Genomic DNA, 27,179 nt, shown 5'->3' on the forward strand with positions numbered 1-27,179 from the left:
GCGAATAGTTTTTTTAAATGAAAAAAAAAATGGTATACTTGTGAAAAAAAATTATATTAGCAAAAAATATTTTTTATACATGCAAATCGTTTTTATAATAGAAAAACCATATTTTTATACCTGCGAATTGCTTTTTTATTTGCCAAAAAATAGTTTTTATACTCGTGAATAGATTTTGTAAATGAAAAAAAAAGTTTTTATACTTGCGAAAACAAAATCGTATTTGCAAAAAATAGTTTTTATACTTGCAAATTGATTTTTTACTTGCGGAAAATGGTTTTTAATACTTGCAAGTCGTTTTTTTATTTGCAAAAAACAGTTTTTATAGTCGCAATTTGATTTTCTACTTGCAGAAACTTGTTTATAGACTTGCGAATCGTTTGTCATTGAAGAAAATAGTTTTTATATTTGCGAGTCGTTTTGTTTATTTGCAAAAAATAGTTTTTATACTCGCGAATAGTTTTTTTAAATGAAAAAAAAAAAGTTTTTTTAAATGAAAAAACATTTTTATTTGCAAAAAAATAGTTTTTATACTTACGAATTGCTCTTTTAAGTCAAATTATAATCAGTTTTATACATGCAAATCGTTTTTTTAATGAGATAAAATGTTTTACTTGGTAATCAAGTCTTTACTGGCAGAATGTTGTATTTATATTTGCTGATGTAATTTGTTCTACTTGAAGAAAACAGTTATTTTTGGCACTAATTCCACTCCACTTATGACAAACGTAAACAAACATCTTCATGCTTGTCACTTTTTGTTTGCTAGTGACGGCCCGCCGTGACCTCTACACAGAGGTCATTACATGGTGGATATAAATACTTCAATATGAAGTAAAGTAGTACTTCTAACCAGTCAAATATTAGTAACATATATTACCCACATTCATAATGTTTGAGGATATTTTCTCCAAAACGTAACGCTTTTGGATCGTTGATCCAATTCGTCACGTGTCGTGTGTCAGGTAAACCGCCGCATGTGGTGTGTCAGCGGGCGTACGTGGTGGCGTGTCCTCAGCCGCGCGGTTGCTGCTGGTACTGTCCCTCGGTGGACATGTAGAAGTCATCCAGCACGCTCTGCATGTAGTCGAAGGTGGGCCTAGTCTCCGGCTCGCTCCTCCAGCAGGACTCCATGATGGCGTAGAGTTCGGGCGGACATTCGCCGGGGCGGGGCATCCTGTAGCCGCGCTGCAGCGAGGACATCACCTCCGCTTTGGTCATGCCTGGAGAAAACGCACGACAAGTGTTAGCATGCTAACAGTTAGCATACCAGTTAGCATGGGTGTGGCTTCAGATTTGGCGATGTCGTTGTGGTTTGGGAGGCACTTGTGATCAAACTTTGATTGACTGGTTGAAGTACCAAGTTATTTGTACTATGAACGTATGACATGTAATCCAGAATAGAGTTGACCTGGGTATGGCATCTATATAGTCGGTAAAGTCCAGTCCTATAAACGTATGACATGTATTCCAGAATAAATTGACCTGGGTATGGCATGTACTACAGAATAAATTGACCTGGGTATGACATGTAATCCAGAATAAATTGACCTGGGTATGACATGTAATCCAGAATAAATTGACCTGGGTATGACATGTAATCCAGAATAAATTGACCTGGGTATGACATGTAATCCAGAATAAATTGACCTGGGTATGGCATGTACTACAGAATAAATTGACCTGGGTATGACATGTAATCCAGAATAAATTGACCTGGGTATGACATGTAATACATCAGAATAAATTGACCTGGGTATGGCATGTAATCCAGAATAAATTGACCTGGGTATGGCATGTAATCCAGAATAAATTGACCTGGGTATGACATGTACTACAGAATAAATTGACCTGGGTATGACATGAAATCCAGAATAAATTGACCTGGGTATGACATGTAATACATCAGAATAAATTGACCTGGGTATGACATGTAATCCAGAATAAATTGACCTGGGTATGACATGTAATACAGAATAAATTGACCTGGGTATGACATGTAATCCAGAATAAATTGACCTGGGTATGGAATGTACTGCAGAATAAATTGACCTGGGTATGGCATATAATCCAGAATAAATTGACCTGGGTATGACATGTAATCCAGAATAAATTGACCTGGGTATGACATGTAATCCAGAATAAATTGACCTGGGTATGACATGTAATACATCAGAATAAATTGACCTGGGTATGACATGTAATCCAGAATAAATTGACCTGGGTATGACATGTAATCCAGAATAAATTGACCTGGGTATGACATGTAATCCAGAATAAATTGACCTGGGTATGACATGTAATCCAGAATAAATTGACCTGGGTATGACATGTAATCCAGAATAAATTGACCTGGGTATGACATGTAATACATCAGAATAAATTGAGCTGGGTATGACATGTAATCCAGAATAAATTGACCTGGGTATGACATGTAATCCAGAATAAATTGACCTGGGTATGACATGTAATCCAGAATAAATTGACCTGGGTATGACATGTAATCCAGAATAAATTGACCTGGGTATGACATGTAATCCAGAATAAATTGACCTGGGTATGACATGTAATCCAGAATAAATTGACCTGGGTATGACATGTAATACAGAATAAATTGACCTGGGTATGACATGTAATACAGAATAAATTGACCTGGGTATGGAATGTACTGCAGAATAAATTGACCTGGGTATGGCATATAATCCAGAATAAATTGACCTGGGTATGGCATGTAATCCAGAATAAATTGACCTGGGTATGGCATGTACTACAGAATAAATTGACCTGGGTATGACATGTACTACAGAATAAATTGACCTGGGTATGACATGTAATCCAGAATAAATTGACCTGGGTATGACATGTAATCCAGAATAAATTGACCTGGGTATGACCGGTTTTAGCTGCGCTAGTGAATGCTCTGTGCTGGATTGGTCTTATTTTGTTTCCAAAGCTTTGGAAATAAATGACAAAATACCTATTCTGTTTCTGGTGGTCCTTCTACTCAGTTTATGTGTCATCAAAAGAACTTGGGAGTGACCAGCAACTTAAAATTCCCTGGGAGGAAGATCTGCTGGGACGCAACACATGTAATACAGAATAAATTGACCTGGGTATGGCATTTGACCGAAGGTAATGATCTCGTAGAGCAGAACTCCAAAGGACCACACGTCCGACTTGATGGTGAAGCAGCTGTAGCTGATGGCCTCCGGGGCCGTCCACTTGATGGGGAACTTGGCTCCTGGGGAGGACAGACAGTCAGTGGGATAGGCTCCAGCCTACCTGTGACCCTCATGAGGAGAAGAGCCACGGGAAACAGTTATAAGTTGCGAGCATGCTAACAGTTAGCATGTGTCCAGTACCAAGTTATATGTGTCTGAGTTGTTTGGCTGCAAACTTGCGAAGGTGACTAAAAACAATATTCAGTCTAAGGCTGGACTCAGCAGGGGGTCCAGACTGAGACCAGGAACAAAAAAAACTGGATAGCCATAGCACACACAAGCAAGTTACAAAGAATACACAAGACTTGCAACAGAGTCAATTTGAAAAAAAAAAAACTCCTTTTTGGGACCACACACACACACACACTTACACACACAATTACACACACTTCCACACACACACACACTTACACACACACACACACACACACACACACACACACACACACTTCCACACCTACCCTCCCTGGCAATGTACTCGTTGTCACTGATGATTCTCGCCAGGCCAAAGTCAGCAACTTTACAGAGCAGGTCCTCAGAGACCAGGACGTTGGCTGCTCTCAGGTCTCTGTGGATGTAGTTCTTCTCCTCCATGTAGGCCATACCCTCTGACACCTGCACCAGGTGTGACACCTAGTTGTCATGGCAACGGGTAAGAACTCCAGTCAGACTCACCTGCGCAGAGAAGTCAATCAGCCTGGGCAGTGTCAGCCTGCAGCCTGCTTCGGTCTTCAGGAAGTCCAGCAGGCTGCCTAAGGTCCAGAAGGAACAGGAGGACTGCTTTGTGACGGAGGCTTTTTGAAAAGTGGTGCTGTGGTTTACCGTTGGCCATGAACTGGGTGATGATGTAGATGGGCTGAGTCCTGGTCACCACGGCGTAGAGACGTACCAGTCGGTGGTGTTGCAGGGTCTTCATCATGTTGGCCTCCGCCAGGAAGGCCTCCCCCGTCATGGTGCCCGGCTTCAGCGTCTTCACCGCCACCTTGGTGGTGTTGTTGTAGTACGCTGAGCAACAAGCAGGTGGTCAGGGAAAAACTGAATACAATAGATCCACAAATAATGGACAAAAATACTTTTGATCATCTATAATGGGGGGCTGGGGGGGTAAAAACAATATTCAGTCTAAGGCTGGACTCCCGGGCAGGGGGTCCAGACTGAAACCAGGAAAAAAAAACTCGATAGCACACACAAGCAAGTTACAAAGAATACACAAGACTTGCAACAGAGTCAATGTGAAAAATCCCTCCTTTATGGGACCACCCTCATTTGGGCCGAAAATTTGATCAATCTAAGTCTAAGACTGAATTTGACCAATCTAAGTCTAAGACTAGATCTGACCAATCTAAGTCTAAGACTAGATGTGACCAATCTAAGTCTAAGACTAGATGTGACCAATCCAAGTCTAAGACTAGATCTGAGCAATCCAAGCATAACACTGTATCTGACAAATCCAAGCCTAAAACCAGATCTGACCAATCCAAGTTTAAGACTAGATTCGACCAATCCAAGTCTAAGACTAGATCTGACCAATCAAAGTCTTAGACTAGATGTGATCAATCCAAGTCTAAGACTCGATCTGACCAATCCAAGTCTAAGACTAGATCTGACCAATCTAAGTCTAAGACTCGGTCTGACCAATCTAAGTCTAAGACTCGATCTGACCAATCCAAGTCTAAGACTCGATCTGACCAATCTAAATCTAAGACTAGATCTGACCAATATAAGACTAGATCTGACCAATCCAAGTTTAAGACTAGATCTGACCAATCCAAGTCTTAGACTAGATCTGACCAATCCAAGTCTAAGACTAGATCTGACCAATCCAAGTCTGAGACTAGATCTGACCAATCTAAGTCTAAGACTCGATCTGACCAATCTAAGTCTAAGACTACATCTGACCAATCTAAGTCTAAGACTAGATCTGACCAATATAAGACTAGATCTGACCAATCCAAGTCTAAGACTCGATCTGACCAATCTAAGTCTAAGACTCGATCTGACCAATCTAAGTCTAGGACTAGATCTGACCAATCTAAGTCTAAGACTAGATCTGACCAATATAAGACTAGATCCGACCAATCCAAGTTTAAGACTAGATCTGACCAATCCAAGTTTAAGACTAGATTCGACCAATCCAAGTCTAAGACTAGATCTGACCAATCCAAGTCTTAGACTAGATCTGACCAATCCAAGTCTAAGACTCGATCTGACCAATCTAAGTCTAAGACTCGATCTGACCAATCTAAGTCTAAGACTAGATCTGACCAATCTAAGTCTAAGACTAGATCTGACCGATATAAGACTAGATCTGACCAATCCAAGTCTGAGACTAGATCTGACCAATCTAAGTCTAAGACTCGATCTGACCAATCTAAGTCTAAGACTACATCTGACCAATCTAAGTCTAAGACTAGATCTGACCAATATAAGACTAGATCTGACCAATCCAAGTCTAAGACTCGATCTGACCAATCTAAGTCCAAGACTAGATCCGACCAATTAAAATCTGAGACTTGATCTGAAAAATCTAAGACTAGATGTGACCAATCCAAGTCTTGGACTAGATCTGACCAATCCATGTCTAAGACTCGATCTGACCAATCTAAGTCTAAGACTCGATCTGACCAATCTAAGTCTAAGACTCGATCTGACCAATCTAAGTCTAAGACTACATCTGACCAATCTAAGTCTAAGACTAGAACTGACCAATATAAGACTAGATCTGACCAATCCAAGTCTAAGACTCGATCTGACCAATCTAAGTCTAAGACTAGATCCGACCAATTAAAATCTGAGACTTGATCTGAAAAATCTAAGACTAGATCTGACCAATCTACGTCCAAGACTAGATCTGACCAATCTAAGACTAGACCTGACCAATCTAAGTCTATGAGCATGAACTGATGAAGTCTACTCGGCGTAACATCTTCCACAAACCAAACAGTCCAGTTGTGATCCATGTGGTCCTGAGACTACAATAAGTACCTATGTAAACTTTGGCCCTAAGGAAGGGAGGGGAGGGTAAAAACAATATTCAGTCTAAGGCTGGACTCCCGGGCAGGGGGTCCAGACTGAGACCAGGGGAAAAAAACTCGATAGTCATAGCACACACAAGCAAGTTATAAAGAACACACAAGACTTGCAACAGAGTCAAATGAGACATTCCCTATTCTATATCAGGGGTGTGGAGACCAGACATCACCAGTTTCCGGACTATAGAGCGCACCGGGATATAAGCCACACCCACTAAATTTTAGAATAAATGATATTTTTCATATATAAGTCGCACCCGACTAAAAGTCGCAGATATATACGTTGTGAAATGACTTATATACACGGTAATATTTTGTAAATGTTTATTTACATACCTTAATTGTATCTAAACGGTTCACAAGAAAAACGTAGAATTTTGGCAGTATTATAGTAAAAGTCATCATTTTACTCAACGCAAGTCAACATTTTATAAGAGAAACCAAACATTTGTGCAATAGTATGATAAAAGTTGGAATTCTACTCAATAACAGTCGCAATTTTTGGCAATTTTATGAAGAGAGTCGTCATTTTACTCGACAAAAGTCACAATTTTATAAGAAAACTTTAAAATGTTTTGCTCAAAAAACAACAAAATAAATTGGCAATATTGTGATAAAAGTCAGAATTTTACGACAACTGTCACCAATTAGCATTAAAAAGTAATAATTTTACATAAAAAAGTAATAATTTTACGAGAAAATATTGCAATATTACAGAAAGAGAAAGAATATGAGAAATTGTTCCCGATTTTATAAGAAAAAAGTCGACACATTGTGAGAAAAAGACTGCTTTTAGTCTATTTATTTATTTTTGTTTGTAATTGTTTACTTTAAGTTATTACAGTATGTCTCTATATACATATTTATTTTATTTTTGTATTAATTGTGGCCAAAGGGGGCGCATTATCAATTTCTTACACACACTTGTTATTTCATATGTTGGCCGCAGTAAAACGGCCGATCAAACAAAACAGAAGTCATGGTCATGGACCCACTAGACCTATCTCTGGTAAATTAAATGAAATGATAAAAATAAATCACCATATTTTCCGTATAATTCTGTAGGGAAATAAGCCGCGCCCACAGAATTTCAAAATAAATATTTTTCCTTATTTTAGCCGCACCAGACTATAAATCGCAGATATGCACGTTATGAAATAAGCTATTTACAGAGAAATATGCCGTAAATTATTAATTACATACCGTAATTGTTTCCAAACAGTGTCTGTAACAAGGCAGTAAAACGGCTGATCAAACAAAACAGAAGCTCTCCAATCAGCTAAACAGACTCAATAACTCCACGGTGACGTTTTGGTGAATTTACGGAGGAATTTGTGAAAGTGAAACAATACAAAAAGAATGCCATTGTAAGGTAACAATACTAACAGACGCTCGTAAACGTGTTGGCATGTTAGCTAATGCTAACGACGCTAGCTTCATTACTTTACAATGGCACGTACAAATATGCATGAAAACACTCCTACAGACAATAGTTTTAGTTATATTGTAAAACTTACAAACGTTGCTTGGAGGGGTGAATGAAGAACCAATATGAGTAGTAACGCTATGGACGGCTGGAAGACCAAAACGGCAAAAAAAGCACTATACCCATAAGATGGCATCATAGCACAATCAATCAAACACTTTTTAGTTGTATTTTCTTGATTTTAGTACAACTGTTATCGGAAAAAACATAAATATGTAAATTAGCCGCACCGTTTTATAAGCCGCAGGGTTCAAAGTGTACGAAAAAAGCAGCGGCCTATGGTCCGGAATTCCCGGTACATACTGTTTTCTGATGAGGTTAGTTTCATTTGCAATGCAGTCGCACTTCCAAGACATTAGATGGCAGTACTGCTGTGTTGTAACGAGGAAGTAGCTTTTTCCAGGAAGTTGAATGTGTCGTGTTGCGCCCCACATAGTGTTTATAATGTAAGTATTGTTCTTAGTGCACAACAGCTGTTGAATCGTAACGTCCATCTTGGTTGTAGTTTTCATTACCAAATTTGTTGAAATTGCCATGTAAAATCTCCAATGCTAATAGTACCCTGTCTATGGCAAATCCAATGTAATTTAGCATCTAGCTAGCGCATTTTTAGAAAAGTGGAGCCCTGCTTTAGGTTGGAGCGTTTTCTACCGACCATACTTGATTTGTTGGTGTTAAAAATGTCAACGTTACTCAGAGGGAATTTGTCTGAGTCCTCCGGGTGCTGCTGGACTGGTTGTTTACATGCTTAGTCTGCAACCGGACTTGACTTTGCATTGATTTTACATGAACCCGCGCAGAATTCGGTGGGTGCTGTGGAGAATGCATACATGTTTAAGAGTTATTTCTCTATTCATAGCCATGTTTGGAGCAGCTAGTACTTCTCCTTTGTGTATTCTACCAGGTTCTCTTTGTCTTCAGAGGTCTGTTTAGTGTCTTAACCATCGAAATGTGAATACTACCCCCACTTCTTCCTTATCAGTGTTGCGAGAGGGAGAGGTGGGGGCTTTCTTTGTGTGCAATAAGTTGGCTTTTCCGTTTGAATGTCAGATCAAGTAGAGTAGCCGATATGAATGTATTGGTTAAGCTGATCTCTTGAAATTTCAGTAAAACTTGATAATATTCCTATTCTGTCTTGATGGTCCTTATTTACTCAGCATATATGTCATCGAAAGAACTTGGGATTGACCAGTAACTTAGATTCCCTGGGAGGAAGAGCTGGTCAGACGCAACAATTCCTATAAAATGACCACATTCAGTACCCGTCCCTACGTACAAGTCATGTTCCAAGGCAGCATTTTGTGGCACGGTACTTATTAAAACCCAGGGATGATTCAGAAGCAGGAGTTGCATGTCCTCGGTCTCTACGCACCCATCCAGACGTCTCCAAACTGCCCGGCTCCCAGCCTCTTCACCATGGTGATGGACTCTTTGGGAATCTCCCAGGCGTCTTTGTCCCACGGCTTCTGGGCTTCAGGCTTGGCACATGGACGCTCCAGTTTCCTGCACAGGCCATCTGCTTTGTCTGGAGAAAGATGTTTCTTTTCAAAGTAAGTCTGACCTCGGGGAACATAACACAGCTCCGACCTTCCATACCCCAAAACAGCAAAATAGACTCTGTTTTAGGCCAGTTGACCTGCCGCTTATCTCTCTTTTTGCCCCCCCCCCCCCGATCGCCTGCAAGGAGAGGTTACCAGATGACTACGGATAATCCCTGGAGAGATACCAGTCTGGAGGAGATGCTAGCTCGGACCTTCGATACCGCAAAACAGTTTTTATGGTGCATTTCTTTCTGGAATTTTCTGCTGACACCGTAAGGACGTTCTGATGGAAACATTTAAGTCGCACCTTAAAACTCATCTATATGCTCTAGCTTTTAAACAGACTCTGTTTTAGGCCAGTTGACATGCCGCTTCTCTCTCTTTTTGATCTGATCAATCCAGGCCTAAGACTAGATGTGACCAATCTAAGTCTAAGACTAGATGTGACCAATCTAAGTCTAAGACTAGATGTGACCAATCCAAGTCTAAGACTAAATGTGACCAATCTAAGTCCAAGACTAAATATGACCAATCTAAGTTTAAGACTAGATGTGACCAATCTAAGTCTAAGACTGGATGTGACCAATCCAAGTCTAAGACTAGATGTGACCAATCCAAGTCTAAGACTAGATGTGACCAATCCAAGTCTAAGACTAAATGTGACCAATCTAAGTGTAAGACTAAATGAGACCAATCTAAGTCTAAGACTAGATGTGACCAATCTAAGTCTAAGACTAGATGTGACCAATCCAAGTATAAGACTAGATGTGACCAATCTAAGTCTAAGACTATATGTGACCAATCTAAGTGTAAGGCTAAATGTGACCAATCTAAGTCTAAGACTAGATGTGACCAATCTAAGTCTAAGACTAGATCTGACCAATCCAAGTCTAAGACTAGATGTGACCAATCTAAGTGTAAGACTAGATGTGACCAATCTAAGTCTAAGACTAGATCTGACCAATCCAAGCACAACACTATATCTGACAAATGCAAGCCTAAAACCAGATTTGACCAATCCAAGTTTAAAACTAGATTCGACCAATCCAAGCCTAAGACTAGATCTGACCAATCCAAGTCCAAGACTCGATCTGACCAATCTAAGTCTAAGACTCAATCTGACCAATCTAAGTCTAAGAATAGATCTGACCAATCTAAGACTAAATCTGACCAATCCAAGTCTAAGACTAGATCTGACCAATCTAAGTCTAAGACTAGATCTGACCAATCTAAGACTAGATTCAACCAATCCAAGTCTAAGACTAGATCTGACCAATCTAAGACTAGATCCGACCAATCCAAGTCTAAAACTAGATCCAACCAATCCAAGTCTAAGACTCGATCCGACCAATCTAAGTCTAAGACTAGATCCAACCAATTCAAATCTGAGACTTGATCTGAAAAATCTAAGACTAGATGTGACCAATCCAAGTCTAAGACTCGATCCAACCAATCTAAGTCTAAGACTAGATCCAACCAATTCAAATCTGAGACTTGATCTGAAAAATCTAAGACTAGATGTGACCAATCTAAGTCTAAGACTAGATGTGACCAATCCAAGTCTAAGACTAAATGTGACCAATCTAAGTCCAAGACTAAATATGACCAATCTAAGTTTAAGACTAGATGTGACCAATCTAAGTCTAAGACTGGATGTGACCAATCCAAGTCTAAGACTAGATGTGACCAATCTAAGTCTAAGACTAGATGTGACCAATCCAAGTCTAAGACTAAATGTGACCAATCTAAGTGTAAGACTAAATGAGACCAATCTAAGTCTAAGACTAGATGTGACCAATCTAAGTCTAAGACTAGATGTGACCAATCCAAGTATAAGACTAGATGTGACCAATCTAAGTCTAAGACTAGATGTGACCAATCTAAGTGTAAGGCTAAATGTGACCAATCTAAGTCTAAGACTAGATCTGACCAATCCAAGTCTAAGACTAGATGTGACCAATCTAAGTGTAAGACTAGATGTGACCAATCTAAGTCTAAGACTAGATCTGACCAATCCAAGCACAACACTATATCTGACAAATGCAAGCCTAAAACCAGATTTGACCAATCCAAGTTTAAGACTAGATTCGACCAATCCAAGCCTAAGACTAGATCTGACCAATCCAAGTCTTAGACTAGATCTGACCAATCCAAGTCTAAGACTCGATCTGACCAATCTAAGTCTAAGACTCAATCTGACCAATCTAAGTCTAAGAATAGATCTGACCAATCTAAGACTAAATCTGACCAATCCAAGTCTAAGACTAGATCTGACCAATCTAAGTCTAAGACTAGATCTGACCAATCTAAGACTAGATTCAACCAATCCAAGTCTAAGACTAGATCTGACCAATCTAAGACTAGATCCGACCAATCCAAGTCTAAAACTAGATCCAACCAATCCAAGTCTAAGACTCGATCCGACCAATCTAAGTCTAAGACTAGATCCAACCAATTCAAATCTGAGACTTGATCTGAAAAACCTAAGACTAGATGTGACCAATCCAAGTCTAAGACTAGATCCGACCAATCCAAGTCCAAGACTAGATCTGACCAATCTAAGTCCAAGACTAGATCTGACCAATGTAAGACTAGATCTGACCAATCTAAGACTAGACCTGACCAATCTAAGTCTATGAGCATGAACTGATGAAGTCTACTCGGCGTAACATCTTCCACAAACCAAACAGTCCAGTTGTGATCCATGTGGTCCTGAGACTACAATATGTGCCAATGTAAACTTTGTACCTGGATCTTTCTAGCTCGCTAACTAAAACAATTCCCAGTATTTGATTTTGTGCAAAGGTGGTCATTGTTTACAAGACATTAGCACTACATCATGTCTGCTCAGGGACAGAATAGCAAACCCGTAGTTGCTTATTAAGTTGCTTGCTAAGGTTTTAATACGTACGTACAAATGATTCAAGGATTTAACACCATCTCATCTTGCTGATAGTATTGCACCCTACGTTCTGTCCGGAAACCAACTACGTTCTAAGTGATCCCCAGAGCCCAAAACAAGTCTGCAGGCTCTAGAGTCTATTCAGGCTCCAGTAGTCTGGAATGTTCTACCAGTTAGAGATGTCGCATCCATAGAAGCATTTAAGTTGCACTTTAAAACTTATCTATATACTGTAGCTTTTCAATAGGCTCTGTTTTAAACCAGTTGACCTGCCGCTTCTCTCTCACATCATCATGAACGATGTCCTTGTTGTGATTAAGGGCTGTACACGTGAACTTGTTTTCTTTGAGGTTTATTCCTATGACATTACCCCATTTGAGTTGACAAGCCTTCAGGTGTAGACCAAGACCTTGGACACCTCAGCTCTACGGAGTGAATCCGGCCCTACGGTCCGAGTTCTACTCACGCTGGTGGTGTTTGATCAAGCTGTTGATGTCGGGGAAGGAGAGCTTGGGAGCGATGTAGAAGCCGCCGTGGTCCAACACCTGGATCCTGTAGTGTTTGACCGACTCGGTCCCGTCCACATCCAAGTCCCGGATGGACAAGGCGTAGTTCCCTTGGGTGGAAAACAACATCCCAAGGCTGAACTCGGAAGAGAACTGGTGGTTGAGCCACGGAGCAAGAAGAGTTTCCGTGTGTCAGAAGGACATTTTTTATCTACGTACCTTTGGAAGTTTCACTGTCCCTGATGATGAAGTCTCCAGCTTTGCTTGCAGATGTCTGCAGCTGCCTTTCTGCATCCTTTCCTGTCATGCCCTTAAAGAACCACCTGCGTGGGAGGTGACGGGAGTGGATAATTACATATATCCATATTTAATAGTTACTGCTTTTGTATCTCCTATAGTCATATTTTAATCAGCTAATGTTTCGTCTGGTACAAAGTGCTTGCATTACGAGTGTCCTTGCTGAGAGAGCCAGAGCGTTGAATATTCTCTCTGTTGAGACTCCCATAACATTCTCGAGATAAGGGGACAAAGCGGCGCTGGGCTAGGAGACAACAGGTGGGGAGGAGAGAGGGGAAGAGGGGGGTAGAACAGAACGTCTCTGGGGGGTGGGAGCGAGAGACGGATTGAAGAACACAGCACTTCCGTGGGTTTTGGAGGGAGCTCGATCTTAGCTGCGCGAGGGAACGCTTCTGTACTGGATTGGTCTCACGTTTGTTTTCAAAGCTTTGAGAATAAACCACAAAATACCAACTACTGCCTGGTGATCAATTTAAACTTCAGCTTATGTGCCATAAAAAGAACTTGGGAGTGACCAGCAACTTAAAATCCCTGGGAGGAAGAGCTGGTCAACGCAACAGAGGGAAAGTGTAAAAATAAGAATTAGCATGTCACTAAACATGAAGTACACGTTTGTGTACTTATGGACTAAGTACATCATATCAAAAGATGATTCTTAGTTTTTATTCTAATTAGGGTCCAATAAGCCCAAATAGCAAAGACAAATACAAATTAAAGCTGCAAGCAGCGTTGGTCGGGTCCGCATTTTGGCTGGTGCTAGTCCTAATTAAATCGCAATTTCCGCCAGTCCTGATGTGTGTAAAAAGTTTGGTGAGTTTTGAAGCATTTTAAGGCGGTCAAATTACAGCTCAAAGAGGCAAAAATGAGTGTTTTTATGAAACTTTTGTTTTGAAGGGGTGATTGCCAACTTCCTGTTGATTTTTGCTGAAGGATGTCAGTGTATGAAATCTAGCTCTAAGTCAGACCTACATAGAAGGTTTTTGTTTCATGTCTCTACGCTATTCGTACTGGGAGTTAGAGAAAGTGTTGTCTGTGGTTTTTTACCTAGGTGCCGCTGCACAGTGGTTGTTTTCTTTGAAGGCTCGTAAAAGCACAGCAGCAGAGCAGCAGCTTTAGCGCAGCCGGTTTTTGAAAGCTCGTAAAATCAAAACGGTAGCACGTATCAAAACGCTGTCGTCAACGTTTAATCAGAACGGTTCAATCGCTCTCCTGTAGTAGTTTGAAGCCGAAACGACAAACGCGCTCAGAGGAGATCATGTTTGATGTTTGGTGACCGGTTTTAACAAAAATGTTGTTTTGAAGGAGGGATTGCAAACTTCCTGTTCATTTTTGCTGAAGGATGTCAATCTATGAAATGTAGGTCTGGGTGAGACCTACATAGAGGTATTTGTTTCATGTCTCTAAGACGTTCCTACCGGAAGTTACAAGCAGTTTTGTCTGAGTTTTCCTCTGAGGAGCAGTTTTGTCTCTGTTTTATTCAAAAATTGCGCTAGAGCGCAATTTTGAGTTTTGGGGTTCGGTTTTTTTTTAGATCGCAATTTCTACCAGTCCCGATGTGTGTGAAAAGTTTGGTGAGTTTTGAAGTATTTTAAGGGGGTCAAATTACAGCTCAAAGAGGCAAAAATGTGTGTTTTTAGTCATTTTTTGTCTTGAAGGGGAAATTGCCAACGTTTTTGCCCGAGGATGTGAAATTATGAATTGTAGGTCAAAGTGAGACCTACATACAGGTTTTTCTTTCATGTCTCTACGACCTTCCTAGTGGGAGTTGCAGGCAGTTTGTTTTTGTTTTTTTCCTAGGGGGCGCTAGAGCGCAATTTTGATTTTTGGGGTTTGGTTTTTTTTTACTAAAGTGTGCTGTCCCAGTTTTTCTATGTGTGTATAAAATTTGGTGAGTTTTGAAGCATGTTAAGGGGGGCAAAGTAGTGCGCAAAGCTGCGGAATAATAATAAACCTTACAATTTCAATAGGTTTCTTTGTACAGGGTACATGCGAACCCTAATAAAACTTTACAATAACAATAGGTTCCTTTCGTCCCATTGCAAAAGGAACTCCCTTTGACAATGGTCCTGTGCGGACCCTAAAAAGTGTTAGAATAATTGTTTCTAAATGATCACAAAAACTTTGTGTTACATTTAAGGGCCCGGTGAGAAGACAAAAGCTGTCTTTGAAACCTACCAAGAAGAAGGCTCGTAAAACTCCACTGTGTAAGGGAGAACGCCACATGAAGGGTTTTCTCTTTTCTCTCATGTATGGTAATCAACAGAAAGATATTGTTCTAACCCTAGGACTTCAAAGCGGAGAGATGGCAGGATCTGCCCAATTTCCAGACGACCTCTTTCTGAAGTATTTTACGAAATCTTTTTGAACTATTTTATGGATCTCTTTTTGAAGTATTTTACAAACTCTTTTTGAACTATTTTATGGACCTCTTTTTGAACTATTTTACGACCTCTTCTTTTGAACTATTCTGAAACCAAAGGCAACGCTGTTTACGACCCACTTCCCTCTGGAAGTGGAAGCGGTGGTCAGGTGGTCGGAGAAAGTCAAAGTCAGCTCGTAGTGCCCAAGACCAGACTTAAAACCAGGGGAGAAGGGGCCTTCTCTGTGGTCGGCCCTAAGCTCTGGAACACTCTTCCCCTCCATGTTGGAACTGCTCCCACAGTGGAGTGTTTTAAGCCTCGTCTTAAGACCCACTTTTATTCTCTGGCTTTTAACACTATGTGAGTTGTGTGGTCCTCTGTGTTTTTAAAATGTTGATTTCTATTTACTGTTTTAATTGGTTTTACCCTTTAAAATCGTTTTTAATCATATTTATTTTATATTGTTTTTTTATATATATATTGGTTTTATATGTATTTATTTTTTGTTTTTATTCAGTCATTGGTGGAGCTAAGGATAATATTTGAATATTGTTTTTAATATTGTTGTGCAGCACTTTGGAAACATTGTGTTGTTTAAATGTGCTATATAAATCAAGTGGATTGGATTGAAATAAAAAAGGAGGAGTTCAATCTTTTGCCAGAGCGTGCTGAGATACTGTGCAAGGGTACGGCGTACGCACGACTCTCCTCAATATTGAGTCCAAATTGAATTCTGTCTCTGTTCAATTCTTTGCCTCTTGTCCTGTTTAATAGATGTCATCAGTGTTTGAACCTGACAACAAGCATGTAAACAAACAGCTTGGGCCTTAAGAGGTTAAATATTAGAATTGTTTAATTGGATTATTTGTGAAGTATTTTTAGTATTGAAGCTAAAACCTTTGTACTTCCTGTTACTTCACCAAAAGGACATTTATTTTTATTTATTTATTAATTCCACTTCCTTTAATTCCAATTCAGCGTCCTTTGGCTTGTTGAAATGAATGTAATTGAACTTCCAAATTCATCTTTTTGCACAATGATAATAATGTTAATAATAAATAAATAAATACTCACGGCTCAGTTTCCACGGTGTCAACCTGGGCGACATAATTGGACGGGATGAAGCCCTCCTTGTCCGAGGTCAGCAGTTTTGCCTTCCACCACTCGCCGTTCCTGTGACGGGCGGGTCAAACGTCAACCAGTCCTCGCATTCAGTCGCCCGCATTCCACCTTCACACACTCACTCCTCCAGGACCGCCATCTTCTCTCCCTTCTGGAAGGTGAGGTCGTCGGGGTGCACCCCCTGGTACGGGTAGATGCCCACCACCACTTTCACCCTCTCGCTTTGCTCTAATGAAGGACAGACAATGTCGGTCAAATCCTACATTTTGGCATAATTTAGCCCGTTTAATTTGACATTTTATTTTGCTCCGGCCCGGCTGCACCAAATAATAATATAAATACATTTAATAAAGTCAAAATACAAGTAAGGCAACAAGAGAAGTATCCTACACTTCTCTTTTGTAAAGTAAATCTGAACAGCCGATATGGGCATCTACATCTGCTATATGATTTGCCCGAGAAGCTGGACAGGACATTATAAAAAAAAAAAAGAAAAAAAAAAAAGAAAAAAATAAAAATAAAAAATAAAAAAATAAAGAAAAAAAAAAATATAATAATAATAATAATAATAATAATAATTTGACATTTTATGCAAGATCAGCAACTACTTGACTCTGGTCACTTTATAAAGTACCGATACAACCTATTTAAGATATTTCTATTACAAACCCCCAAAACAGTGAAGTTGTGTAAATGGTAAATAAAAAGAGAATACAACAAATCCTTTTCAACTTATATTCAATTGAATAGACTGCAAAGACAAGATATTTCATCTTCCAACTGGAAAACGTTGTTATTTTTTTGCAAATATTAGCTCATTTTGGAATTGGATGCCTGCAACATGTTGCCAAAGAAGCTGGCACAAGTGGCAAAAAAGAGTGAGAAAGTTGAGGAATGCTCATCAAACACTTATTGGGAACATCCCACGGGTGAACGGGCTAATTGGGAACAGGTGGGTGCCATGATTGGGTATGAAAGCAGTTCACAAACAAGGACGGGGCGAGGGTCGCCACTTTGTCAACAAATGCCTGAGCAAATTGTTAAAGGACAACATTTCTCAAGCAGCTTATTGCAAGGAATTTAGGGATTTCACCATCTCCGCTCTGTAATATCTTTAAAAGGTTCAGAGAATCTGGAGAAATAACCGCACGTAAGCCATGATATTACGCACCTTGGATCCCTGCATCAAAAACCGACATCAGTGTGTAAAGGATATCACCACACTTCAGAAAAACCACTGTCAGTAACTACAGTTGGTCGCTACATATGTAAGTGCAAGTTAAAACTCTACTACGCAAAGCCACAGCCATTTATCAACAACACCCAGAAACTACTCTAGAAAAATTATCCTATTTTCACTCTAATTACTTAATCAAGGGCGTGCCCTAATGGCACTGCATTAATTGTACTCTATAGCATTTGCAAACAGCATGCCAGCCCAGCCACATGCTATATGTTGCTTTTACTTGCACACATAGGCGACAGCAAGGCATACTTGTTCAACAGCCACACAGCTTACACTGACGGTGGCCGTATAAGTTAAAGTTAAAAAGTTAACTTTAACACTGTTACGTTACAAATATGCGCCACACTGTGAACCCACACCAAAAAAGACTGACAAAAACATTTCTGGAGAACATCCGCACCGTAACACAACACAACAAATACCCAGCATCCCATGCAGCCCTAACTCTTCCGGTCTACATTATACACCCCCGCTACCACCAAACCCCCCCCACACATCAACACCCCCCCTCCTCCGTGCGCCGGTTGAGCGGAAGAGTTAGTGCTGCATGGGATTCTGGGTATTTGTTGTGTTGTGTTTATGTTGTGTTACAGTGCAGATGTTCTCCAGAAATGTGTTTGTCATTCTTTTTTGGTGTGGGTTCAAAGTGTGGCGCATATTTGTAACGTAACAGTGTTAAAGTTGTTTTTGTACGACTACCGTCAGTGTAAGCTGTGTGGCTGTTGAACAAGTGAACAAGTATGCCTTGCTGGCACTTACGTGAGCAAGCAAAAGCTACATTCAACATGGGGCCAAGCAGGTACGCTGTTTGGGCAGGCTGTAGAGGGCGCTAAAAGCAGTGCCAGCACGTCCTGAAATTTGGGAGTCTCCCGGAAAATTGAGAGGGTTGGCAAGAAAGACGCTATCAAGCGCCATTCAATTAAAAGTCGCGGGCCGCACTAACATTACATATCCTTATTAAGATGCGTGCCGGTGCGTGTGTCAGAGACCCCTGGTTAACATAGCGCAAAGCAATTTAAGCTTTGCATGCGGTGTTTTTCATTTTAAATTTTCAAAATTTTTTTGTGGCTCCCATTGTTTTCTTTAATTTGTGAAACTTTCCAAAATGGCTCTTTGAGTGGTAAAGGTTGCCGACCCCTGACCTGAGGGCACCACAGACTGTGGATGCTTTTAAAAAAGGCTTAAAAAACCTTCTTTTAAAAAAAGCCTTTTTATAGATAAATGCATACTAGTTCTAGCTATTAGGCTGTTCTAGTTTTTATTTTTTTATTATAATTGTTTTTCAGTACACTGTAGCACTTTGAGGTTGTTTGACCAATGTTAAAGTGCTTTTTACAAATAAATCTATTATTATTATTATTATAAATGAACCTATTTTCAGCACGTCGAAGGTACGCCGTGGTGCATCTGGAATGACCCATTGTGCATTTAAGAATGCAAAGTTTTAAAACTAAAGGCAAAAAAAGTTAATAGTTTGATACTAAAATGTTATATATTTTAATGTTACATTTAAGAATGAGCTGATTATGTCCAGTTGTTACATCTTATTTTAATATCTCCAGTTGACATTACATGGCAGTACCGTATAGGCCACCTGTGGCATCTTTTCCCAGGAAGCTGGATGTGTTATGTGGCGCCCTACAAAGTGTTTGCACTGTAAGTATTGGGCACCAGCGGTTTTGACTGCAACACTCATCTCAGTTGTGGGTTCCGTTCACAAGTTTGGAGGTGTGGAAATCGCCATGTAAAATCGCTAATGCTAATAGTAGCCTGTCTATGGCACGTTCAATAGGATAGCACTTTATCGTCATTGCACTTAAAGAGTAAAAGGCTCAGTCTGGGGCCAGGAAAAACAAACAAGCTAACTCCATAGCCACAATAATGGGCTTCTTTGATGTTGGGGACCAACTCTGAAACTCAGTTGTCCACACTAGTCCCTGCTCCCATTTCCCCGCCTTCCTTGGTGAGTAATCAATCCCAGACTAAGCTCCTATGGGCTGGGGGGCTCAGTTTGGGGCCAGGAAAAACAAACAAGCTAACTCCATAGCCACAATAATGGCCGCCTTTCATGTTGGGGACCAACTCTGAAACCCAGTTTGTCCACACTAGACCCTCCTCCCATTTCCCCGCCTTCCTTGCGCTCATCCAATCACCAGTCGGGATACGTTCGGGGCCTCGACAGAAAGTCGGAAATCCCCGAACTCCTAAAAAAGTTGACAAAGAAATGAGAACTTACCATCCTCCTGGACCACCTGGCCAGGCACCTGGGCGGCGTCCTGCAGACACATACTGTATGTGAACACCTGTTTTAGTCTTGTCGTACTGGTTGTATGATATCGGCCATCGCTGCATGTATCGCTTACCGTCTTCTCCTCCACGGTCTTTCTGCTCAATCTGGACTTGATGGAGCCCATGACGTCTGCAGGAGGACACCACACAACATGTCATTGCTGGTTTTACGAGCAGAGGAGCATGTTCGGCAGCGCACACACACAGAGTACTTACAAGCAGACAGAAAAGGGAGAACGGGCGCATTTTGGTGTAAAAAGTAAAGATAAAGGTGAAGTTATAACACTGAAACACCCTCAGGAAGAGGTGCTTTAAGACATGGCTAACATCCATCCGCAGTGTTTTAGCTACTTCGAAAACACTAATCCTGGCCTCAATGGTGACAAACAAGGTACGTTTCTTACAAGTAGCATTATCACTGGAGGACGAGGAATAGCTAAACATGCTTCACTACACACCGTAGGAGGATACAATAGCTCACCGGCGTCACAATGTAAACAAACGCCATGGGTGGATCTACACCTGACATCCACTGTGATGATACCAAGTACAAGAGCGTATCTAGTCGATGCTACTATCGATATTTTTTATCGTCACCAAATCTTTTTTCAAAATGTATATGATGTTTATAAAGTCAGTAAATATGTCCCTGGACACATGAAGACTTTGAATATGACCAATGTATGATCCTGTAACTACTTGGTATCGACATGATCCATACCTAAATGTGTGGTATCATCCAAAACTAATGTCAAGTATCAAAGAAGAGAAGAATAAGTGATTATTACATTTGAACAGAAGTGTAGATAGAACATGTTAAAACAGAAAATAAGCAGATATTAACAGTAAATGAACAAGTAGATTAATAATCAATTTTTTACAGTTTGTCCCTCATAATGTGTACAAAATAATAGGTGTATAAATGACACAATATGTTACTGCAGACTAATTAGGAGTCTTTGTTTGTTTACTTACTACTAAAAGACAAGTTCACTATTTTATTTAAGGACTAAATGACAATAATAAACATATGTTTCATGTACACTAACATTTTTGTGTTACAATAAAGACAATAATGACATTTTTTGTGGTCCCCTTTATTCATAAAAAAGTATCGAAAATACCGAAAAGTATCGAAATACATTTTAGTACCGGTACCTAAATATTTGTATGGGGACAACACTAGTTCATAGTGTTATTTTGACATTTTTGTTTGACTACTTTATTAGAACATTTCAAATACAGTAATGTTTTTAAAAAAAAATTCCGTTCATAGTGTTATTTTGCACAAAAACATTGTTTACTTAATACTAAAAGACAAGTTCACTATTTTATTTAAGGACTAAATGACAATAATAAACATATGTTTCATGTACACTAACATTTTTGTGTTACAATAAAGACAATAATGACATTTTTTGTGGTCCCCTTTATTCATAAAAAAGTATCGAAAATACCGAAAAGTATCGAAATACATTTTGGTACCAGTACCTAAATATTTGTATGGGGACAACACTAGTTCATAGTGTTATTTTGACATTTTTGTTTGACTACTTTATTAGAAAATTTCAAATACAGTAATGTTTTAAAAAAAAAATTTCCGTTCAAAGTGTTATTTTGCACAAAAACATTGTTTACTTACTACTAAAAGACAAGTTCACTATTTTATTGAAGGACTAAATGACAATAATAAACATATGTTTCATGTACACTAACATTTTTGTGTTCCAATAAAGACAATAATGACATTTTTTTGTGGTCCCCTTTATTCATAAAAAAGTATTGAAAATACCGAAAAGTATCGAAATACATTTTGGTACCGGTACCTAAATATTTGTATGAGGACAACACTAGTTCATAGTGTTATTTTGACATTTTTGTTTGACTACTTTATTAGAAAATTTCAAATATACTAATGTTTTTAATTTTTTTTTTCCGTTCAAAGTGTTATTTTGCACAAAAACATTGTTTACTTACTACTAAAAGACAAGTTCACTATTTTATTTACGGACTAAATGACAATAATAAACATATGTTTCATGTACAATAACATTTTTGTGTTACAATTAAGACAATAATGACATTTTTTTGTGGTCCCCTTTATTCATAAAAAAGTATCGAAAATACCGAAAAGTATCGAAATACATTTTGGTACCGGTACCTAAATATTTGTATCGGGACAACACTAGTTCATAGTGTTATTTTGAAATTTTTGTTTGACTACTTTATTAGAAAATTTCAAATACAGTAATGTTTTTTTTAAAAAATTCCGTTCATGGTGTTATTTTGCACAAAAACATTGTTTACTTACTACTAAAAGACAAGTTCACTATTTTATTTAAGGACTAAATGACAATAATAAACATATGTTTCATGTACACTAACATTTTTGTGTTCCAATAAAGACAATAATTACATTTTTTTGTGGTCCCCTTTATTTAGAAAAGTGTCGAAATACATTTTGGTACCGGTACCAAAATATTGGTAGGGGGCACAACCAAGTCAAGTATGTATTGCACTTTATGAGTGAAGGTAAATATGTTTTGGACCAAAAAGAACAGGTGTTTGTGAGTTAATGTGTAGAAAGAAGTAGAACAAAGGACATGAAACCTGCACACCAACTCTTCAGCGGTGGACTAAGTCCAAGTCCATGAACCCCAAGCCCTTTCACTCCGTCACTGCTTGAACACAAGTCCACAAAGAGAGAGGAGTGCAAACATCAAGTCATGCTTACTTACCTCTCCAGGTGTCGGTGTGAGGGTTTCACACTTGACGCTGGCCGGGAATGAGGAACTCGCCAAACACTGGTCGGGTATTTTTCTTCCTGATGGAAACTTCCTGGTCCAACTGTGCTCCACATTTGCATAACAAGGTCTTAGAGGGTTTACACACCTATTTTAATGTGGTGGACTCTGGAAAACCCTGCGTTTGGGTTTAGAACTGCACTGTTTGTTGAAGGGACTTAGTGGTTACACATTACCAGGGGGGTTAGGTCATGGTCTGTGACTGCAGTGTGTAAATACCATTAGCACCACTAATCTACTGTCAGGTCATGTATGGTCCAGAAGCATACATTTATTATTATTATTATTATGACTCTTTATGTTTGTTAGGGTCATTTTGTCTGCTAAATGTTGTCTCATGCGTGCCAGCTTTACTTGGTGTTGTCAACACCATTAAAGTCCAGGGGATCTGGAAGAGAATGACCAGCAGGTACAAGATATTGAAACAACGTTGACAACTTGTTGAACTTTGGGCAACACAAATACAACATTGAAACAACATGCTTTTTGATGACGTTGAATCAATGTTGGGTTCTGACGTTGATTTGACCATTGAATTTTGGTCATTTTTCCAACCAATATTCTACAACACAAATACAACGTTGAAACAACATGCTTTTTAATGTTGATTTGACATTGAAATTTGGTCATTTTTCCAAACAATATTCGACAACACAGATACAACGTTGAAACAACATGCGTTTTAACCTTGATTTGACATTGAAATTTGGTCATTTTTCCAAACAATATTCGACAACACAAATACAACGTTGAAACAACATGCTTTTTAACGTTGATTTGACATTGAAATTTGGTCATTTTTCCAACCAATATTCGACAACACAAATACAACATTGAAACAACATGCTTTTTGACGTTGATTTGACATTGAAATTTGGTCATTTTTCCAAACAATATTCGACAACACAAATACAACGTTGAAACAACATGCTTTTTAACGTTGATTTGACATTGAAATTTGGTCATTTTTCCAAACAATATTCGACAACACAAATACAACGTTGAAACAACATGCGTTTTAACCTTGATTTGACATTGAAATTTGGTAATTTTTCCAACCAATATTCGACAACACAAATACAACGTTGAAACAACATGCTTTTTAACGTTGATTTGACATTGAAATTTGGTCATTTTTCCAACCAATATTCTACAACACAAATACAACGTTGAAACAACATGCTTTTTGGCGTTGATTTGACCATTAACTTTTTCGTCATTTTCCCAACCATTTGTGTTGTATTCTACAACACAAATACAACGTTGAAACAACATGCTTTTTGACGACGTTTAATCAATGTTGTATTTTGACGTTGATTTGACCATTGAATTTTGGTAATTTTTCCATCCAATATTCGACAACACAAATACAACGTTGAAACAACATGCTTTTTGATGACGTTGAATCAATGTTGGGTTCTGACGTTGATTTGACCATTGAATTTTGGTCATTTTTCCAACCAATATTCTACAACACAAATACAACGTTGAAACAACATGCTTTTTAATGTTGATTTGACATTGAAATTTGGTCATTTTTCCAAACAATATTCGACAACACAAATACAACGTTGAAACAACATGCGTTTTAACCTTGATTTGACATTGAAATTTGGTCATTTTTCCAAACAATATTCGACAACACAAATACAACGTTGAAACAACATGCTTTTTAACGTTGATTTGACATTGAAATTTGGTCATTTTTCCAACCAATATTCGACAACACAAATACAACATTGAAACAACATGCTTTTTGACGTTGATTTGACATTGAAATTTGGTCATTTTTCCAACCAATATTCGACAACACAAATACAACGTTGAAACAACATGCTTTTTAACGTTGATTTGACATTGAAATTTGGTCATTTTTCCAAACAATATTCGACAACACAAATACAACGTTGAAACAACATGCTTTTTAACGTTGATTTGACATTGAAATTTGGTCATTTTTCCAACCAATATTCTACAACACAAATACAACGTTGAAACAACATGCTTTTTGGCGTTGATTTGACCATTAACTTTTTCGTCATTTTCCCAACCATTTGTGTTGTATTCTACAACACAAATACAACGTTGAAACAACATGCTTTTTGACGACGTTTAATCAATGTTGTATTTTGACGTTGATTTGACCATTGAATTTTGGTAATTTTTCCATCCAATATTCGACAACACAAATACAACGTTGAAACAACATGCTTTTTAACGTTGATTTGACATTGAAATTTGGTAATTTTTCCAACCAATATTCTACAACACAAATACAACGTTGAAACAACATTCTTTTTGGCGTTGATTTGACCATTAACTTTTGGTCATTTTCCCAACCATTTGTGTTGTATTCTACAACCCAAATACAACGTTGAAACAACATGCTTTTTAACGTTGATTTGACATTGAAATTTGGTCATTTTTCCAACCAATATTCTACAACACAAATACAACGTTGAAACAACATGCTTTTTGGCGTTGATTTGACCATTAACTTTTTCGTCATTTTCCCAACCATTTGTGTTGTATTCTACAACACAAATACAACGTTGAAACAACATGCTTTTTGACGACGTTTAATCAATGTTGTATTTTGACGTTGATTTGACCATTGAATTTTGGTAATTTTTCCATCCAATATTCGACAACACAAATACAACGTTGAAACAACATGCTTTTTAACGTTGATTTGACATTGAAATTTGGTAATTTTTCCAACCAATATTCTACAACACAAATACAACGTTGAAACAACATTCTTTTTGGCGTTGATTTGACCATTAACTTTTGGTCATTTTCCCAACCATTTGTGTTGTATTCTACAACCCAAATACAACGTTGAAACAACATGCGTTTTAACGTTGATTTGACATTGAAATTTGGTCATTTTTCCAACCAATATTTTACAACACAAATACAACGTTGAAACAACATGCGTTTCAACGTTGATTTGACATTGAAATTTGGTCATTTTTCCAACCAATATTCTACAACACAAATACAACATTGAAACAACATGCTTTTTGACAACGTTTAATCAATGTTGGGTTCTGATGTTGATTTGACCATTGAAATTTGGTCATTTTCCCAACCATTTGTGTTGTATTCTACAACCCAAATACAACGTTGAAAAACATGCTTTTTAACGTTGATTTGACCATTGAAATTTGGTAATTTTTCCAACCAATATTCTACAACACAAATACAAAGTTGAAACAACATGCTTTTTGGCGTTGATTTGACCATTAACTTTTTGGTCATTTTCCCAACCATTTGTGTTGTATTCTACAACCCAAATACAACGTTGAAACAACATGCTTTTTAACGTTGATTTGACATTGAAATTTGGTAATATTTCCAACCAATATTCTACAACCCAAATACAACGTTGAAACAACATACTTTTTAACGTTGATTTGACCATTAAAATTTGGTCCTTCCCCTCCCAATATTCCACAACACAAATACAACGTTGAAACAACATGCTTTTTGACATTGTTTAATCAATGTTGGGTTCCGACGTTGATTTAACCATTGAAATTTGGTCATTTTTCCAACCAATATTCTACAACACGCCAAAAAGAATGTTGTTTCAACGTTGTATTTGACCATTAACTTTTTGGGCATTTTCCCAACCATTTGCGTTGTATTCTACGACACAAATACAACGTTGAAACAACATGCTTTTTAACCTAGATTTTACCATTGAAATTTGGTCCCGGGAAAGTAGTGGAAAACTCCGATAACCGCGTGGAGCTCAGGTAGTCGGCTTCCGTTCTATTCAGTATCAAGTGCTATTTTGAAAAGAAAAAAACACCACATCAATTACCAGGAGTTTGTCATTTGTCCTGTCACACAACTACTGTGTACATATATATATACACCTACATACACACAAGGTGTCCCCAAATACATAAGTTAGGGGTTCCAAGTAGCGGTTAAGGGGCCATTTGTAGTTCCGGGGCTTAATCTTATAAGATTACCGTAAATTCCAGACTACTTTTTTCGTACGCTTTATACCCTGCGGCTTACAAAATAGTGCGTCCAATTTATGGATTTTTCTTCACTGACGGCAATAATGCTAATAGTTTGCAAACATACCAAACAAACAGGCTCTGATTAACTGCTTTGCACACTCTTGGCATTCTCTTCATGAGCTTCAAGAGGTCGTCACCTGAAACGGTTTTCACTTCACAGGTGCGCTTGAAGCTCATGGAGAGAATGCCGAGGGTGTGCAAAGCAGTTAATCAGAGCAAAGGGTGGCTATTTTTTGTTAAGTACATAACTCCACATGTGTTCATTCATAGTTTTGATGTGACAATCTACAATGTAAATAGTCATGAAAATAAAGATTGAATGCGGGGAAGGTA

General features: G+C 38.5%; 1 protein-coding gene across 1 annotated transcript; it reads right to left on the minus strand.

Annotated features, from left to right (window-relative positions):
- Positions 1-458: 458 nt before the first annotated feature.
- Positions 459-22,902, minus strand: LOC133665174 (tyrosine-protein kinase Lyn-like). Its single transcript, XM_062070406.1, has 13 exons — positions 22,741-22,902; positions 20,077-20,132; positions 19,950-19,989; positions 16,590-16,695; positions 16,420-16,518; positions 12,908-13,011; positions 12,649-12,798; positions 9,112-9,264; positions 4,044-4,226; positions 3,897-3,973; positions 3,683-3,836; positions 3,110-3,241; positions 459-1,223 (listed from the first exon to the last, which is right to left on the minus strand). The coding sequence occupies exons 2-13, from the start codon at positions 20,125-20,127 to the stop codon at positions 1,015-1,017; spliced, it is 1,458 nt and encodes a 485-aa protein (XP_061926390.1). The 5' UTR covers positions 20,128-20,132; positions 22,741-22,902; the 3' UTR covers positions 459-1,014.
- Positions 22,903-27,179: the final 4,277 nt, after the last annotated feature.

The sequence above is a fragment of the Entelurus aequoreus genome, linkage group LG14 (assembly GCF_033978785.1).
Source record: "Entelurus aequoreus isolate RoL-2023_Sb linkage group LG14, RoL_Eaeq_v1.1, whole genome shotgun sequence".
Taxonomy (NCBI): Eukaryota; Metazoa; Chordata; class Actinopteri; order Syngnathiformes; family Syngnathidae; genus Entelurus; species Entelurus aequoreus.

Bases quoted from the DNA above. Each gene is read 5' to 3' on its own strand.
- LOC133665174 (XM_062070406.1), bottom strand. From the start codon at position 20,127: ATGGGCTCCATCAAGTCCAGATTGAGCAGAAAGACCGTGGAGGAGAAG. The intron at 13,012-16,419 runs GTGAGTATTTAT...CCTCCCACGCAG, and splicing joins GACACCGTGGAAACTGAGCC to GTGGTTCTTTAAGGGCATGA. The intron at 3,242-3,682 runs GTAGGTGTGGAA...TGTCCTCCCCAG, and splicing joins CGAGTACATTGCCAGGGAGG to GAGCCAAGTTCCCCATCAAG.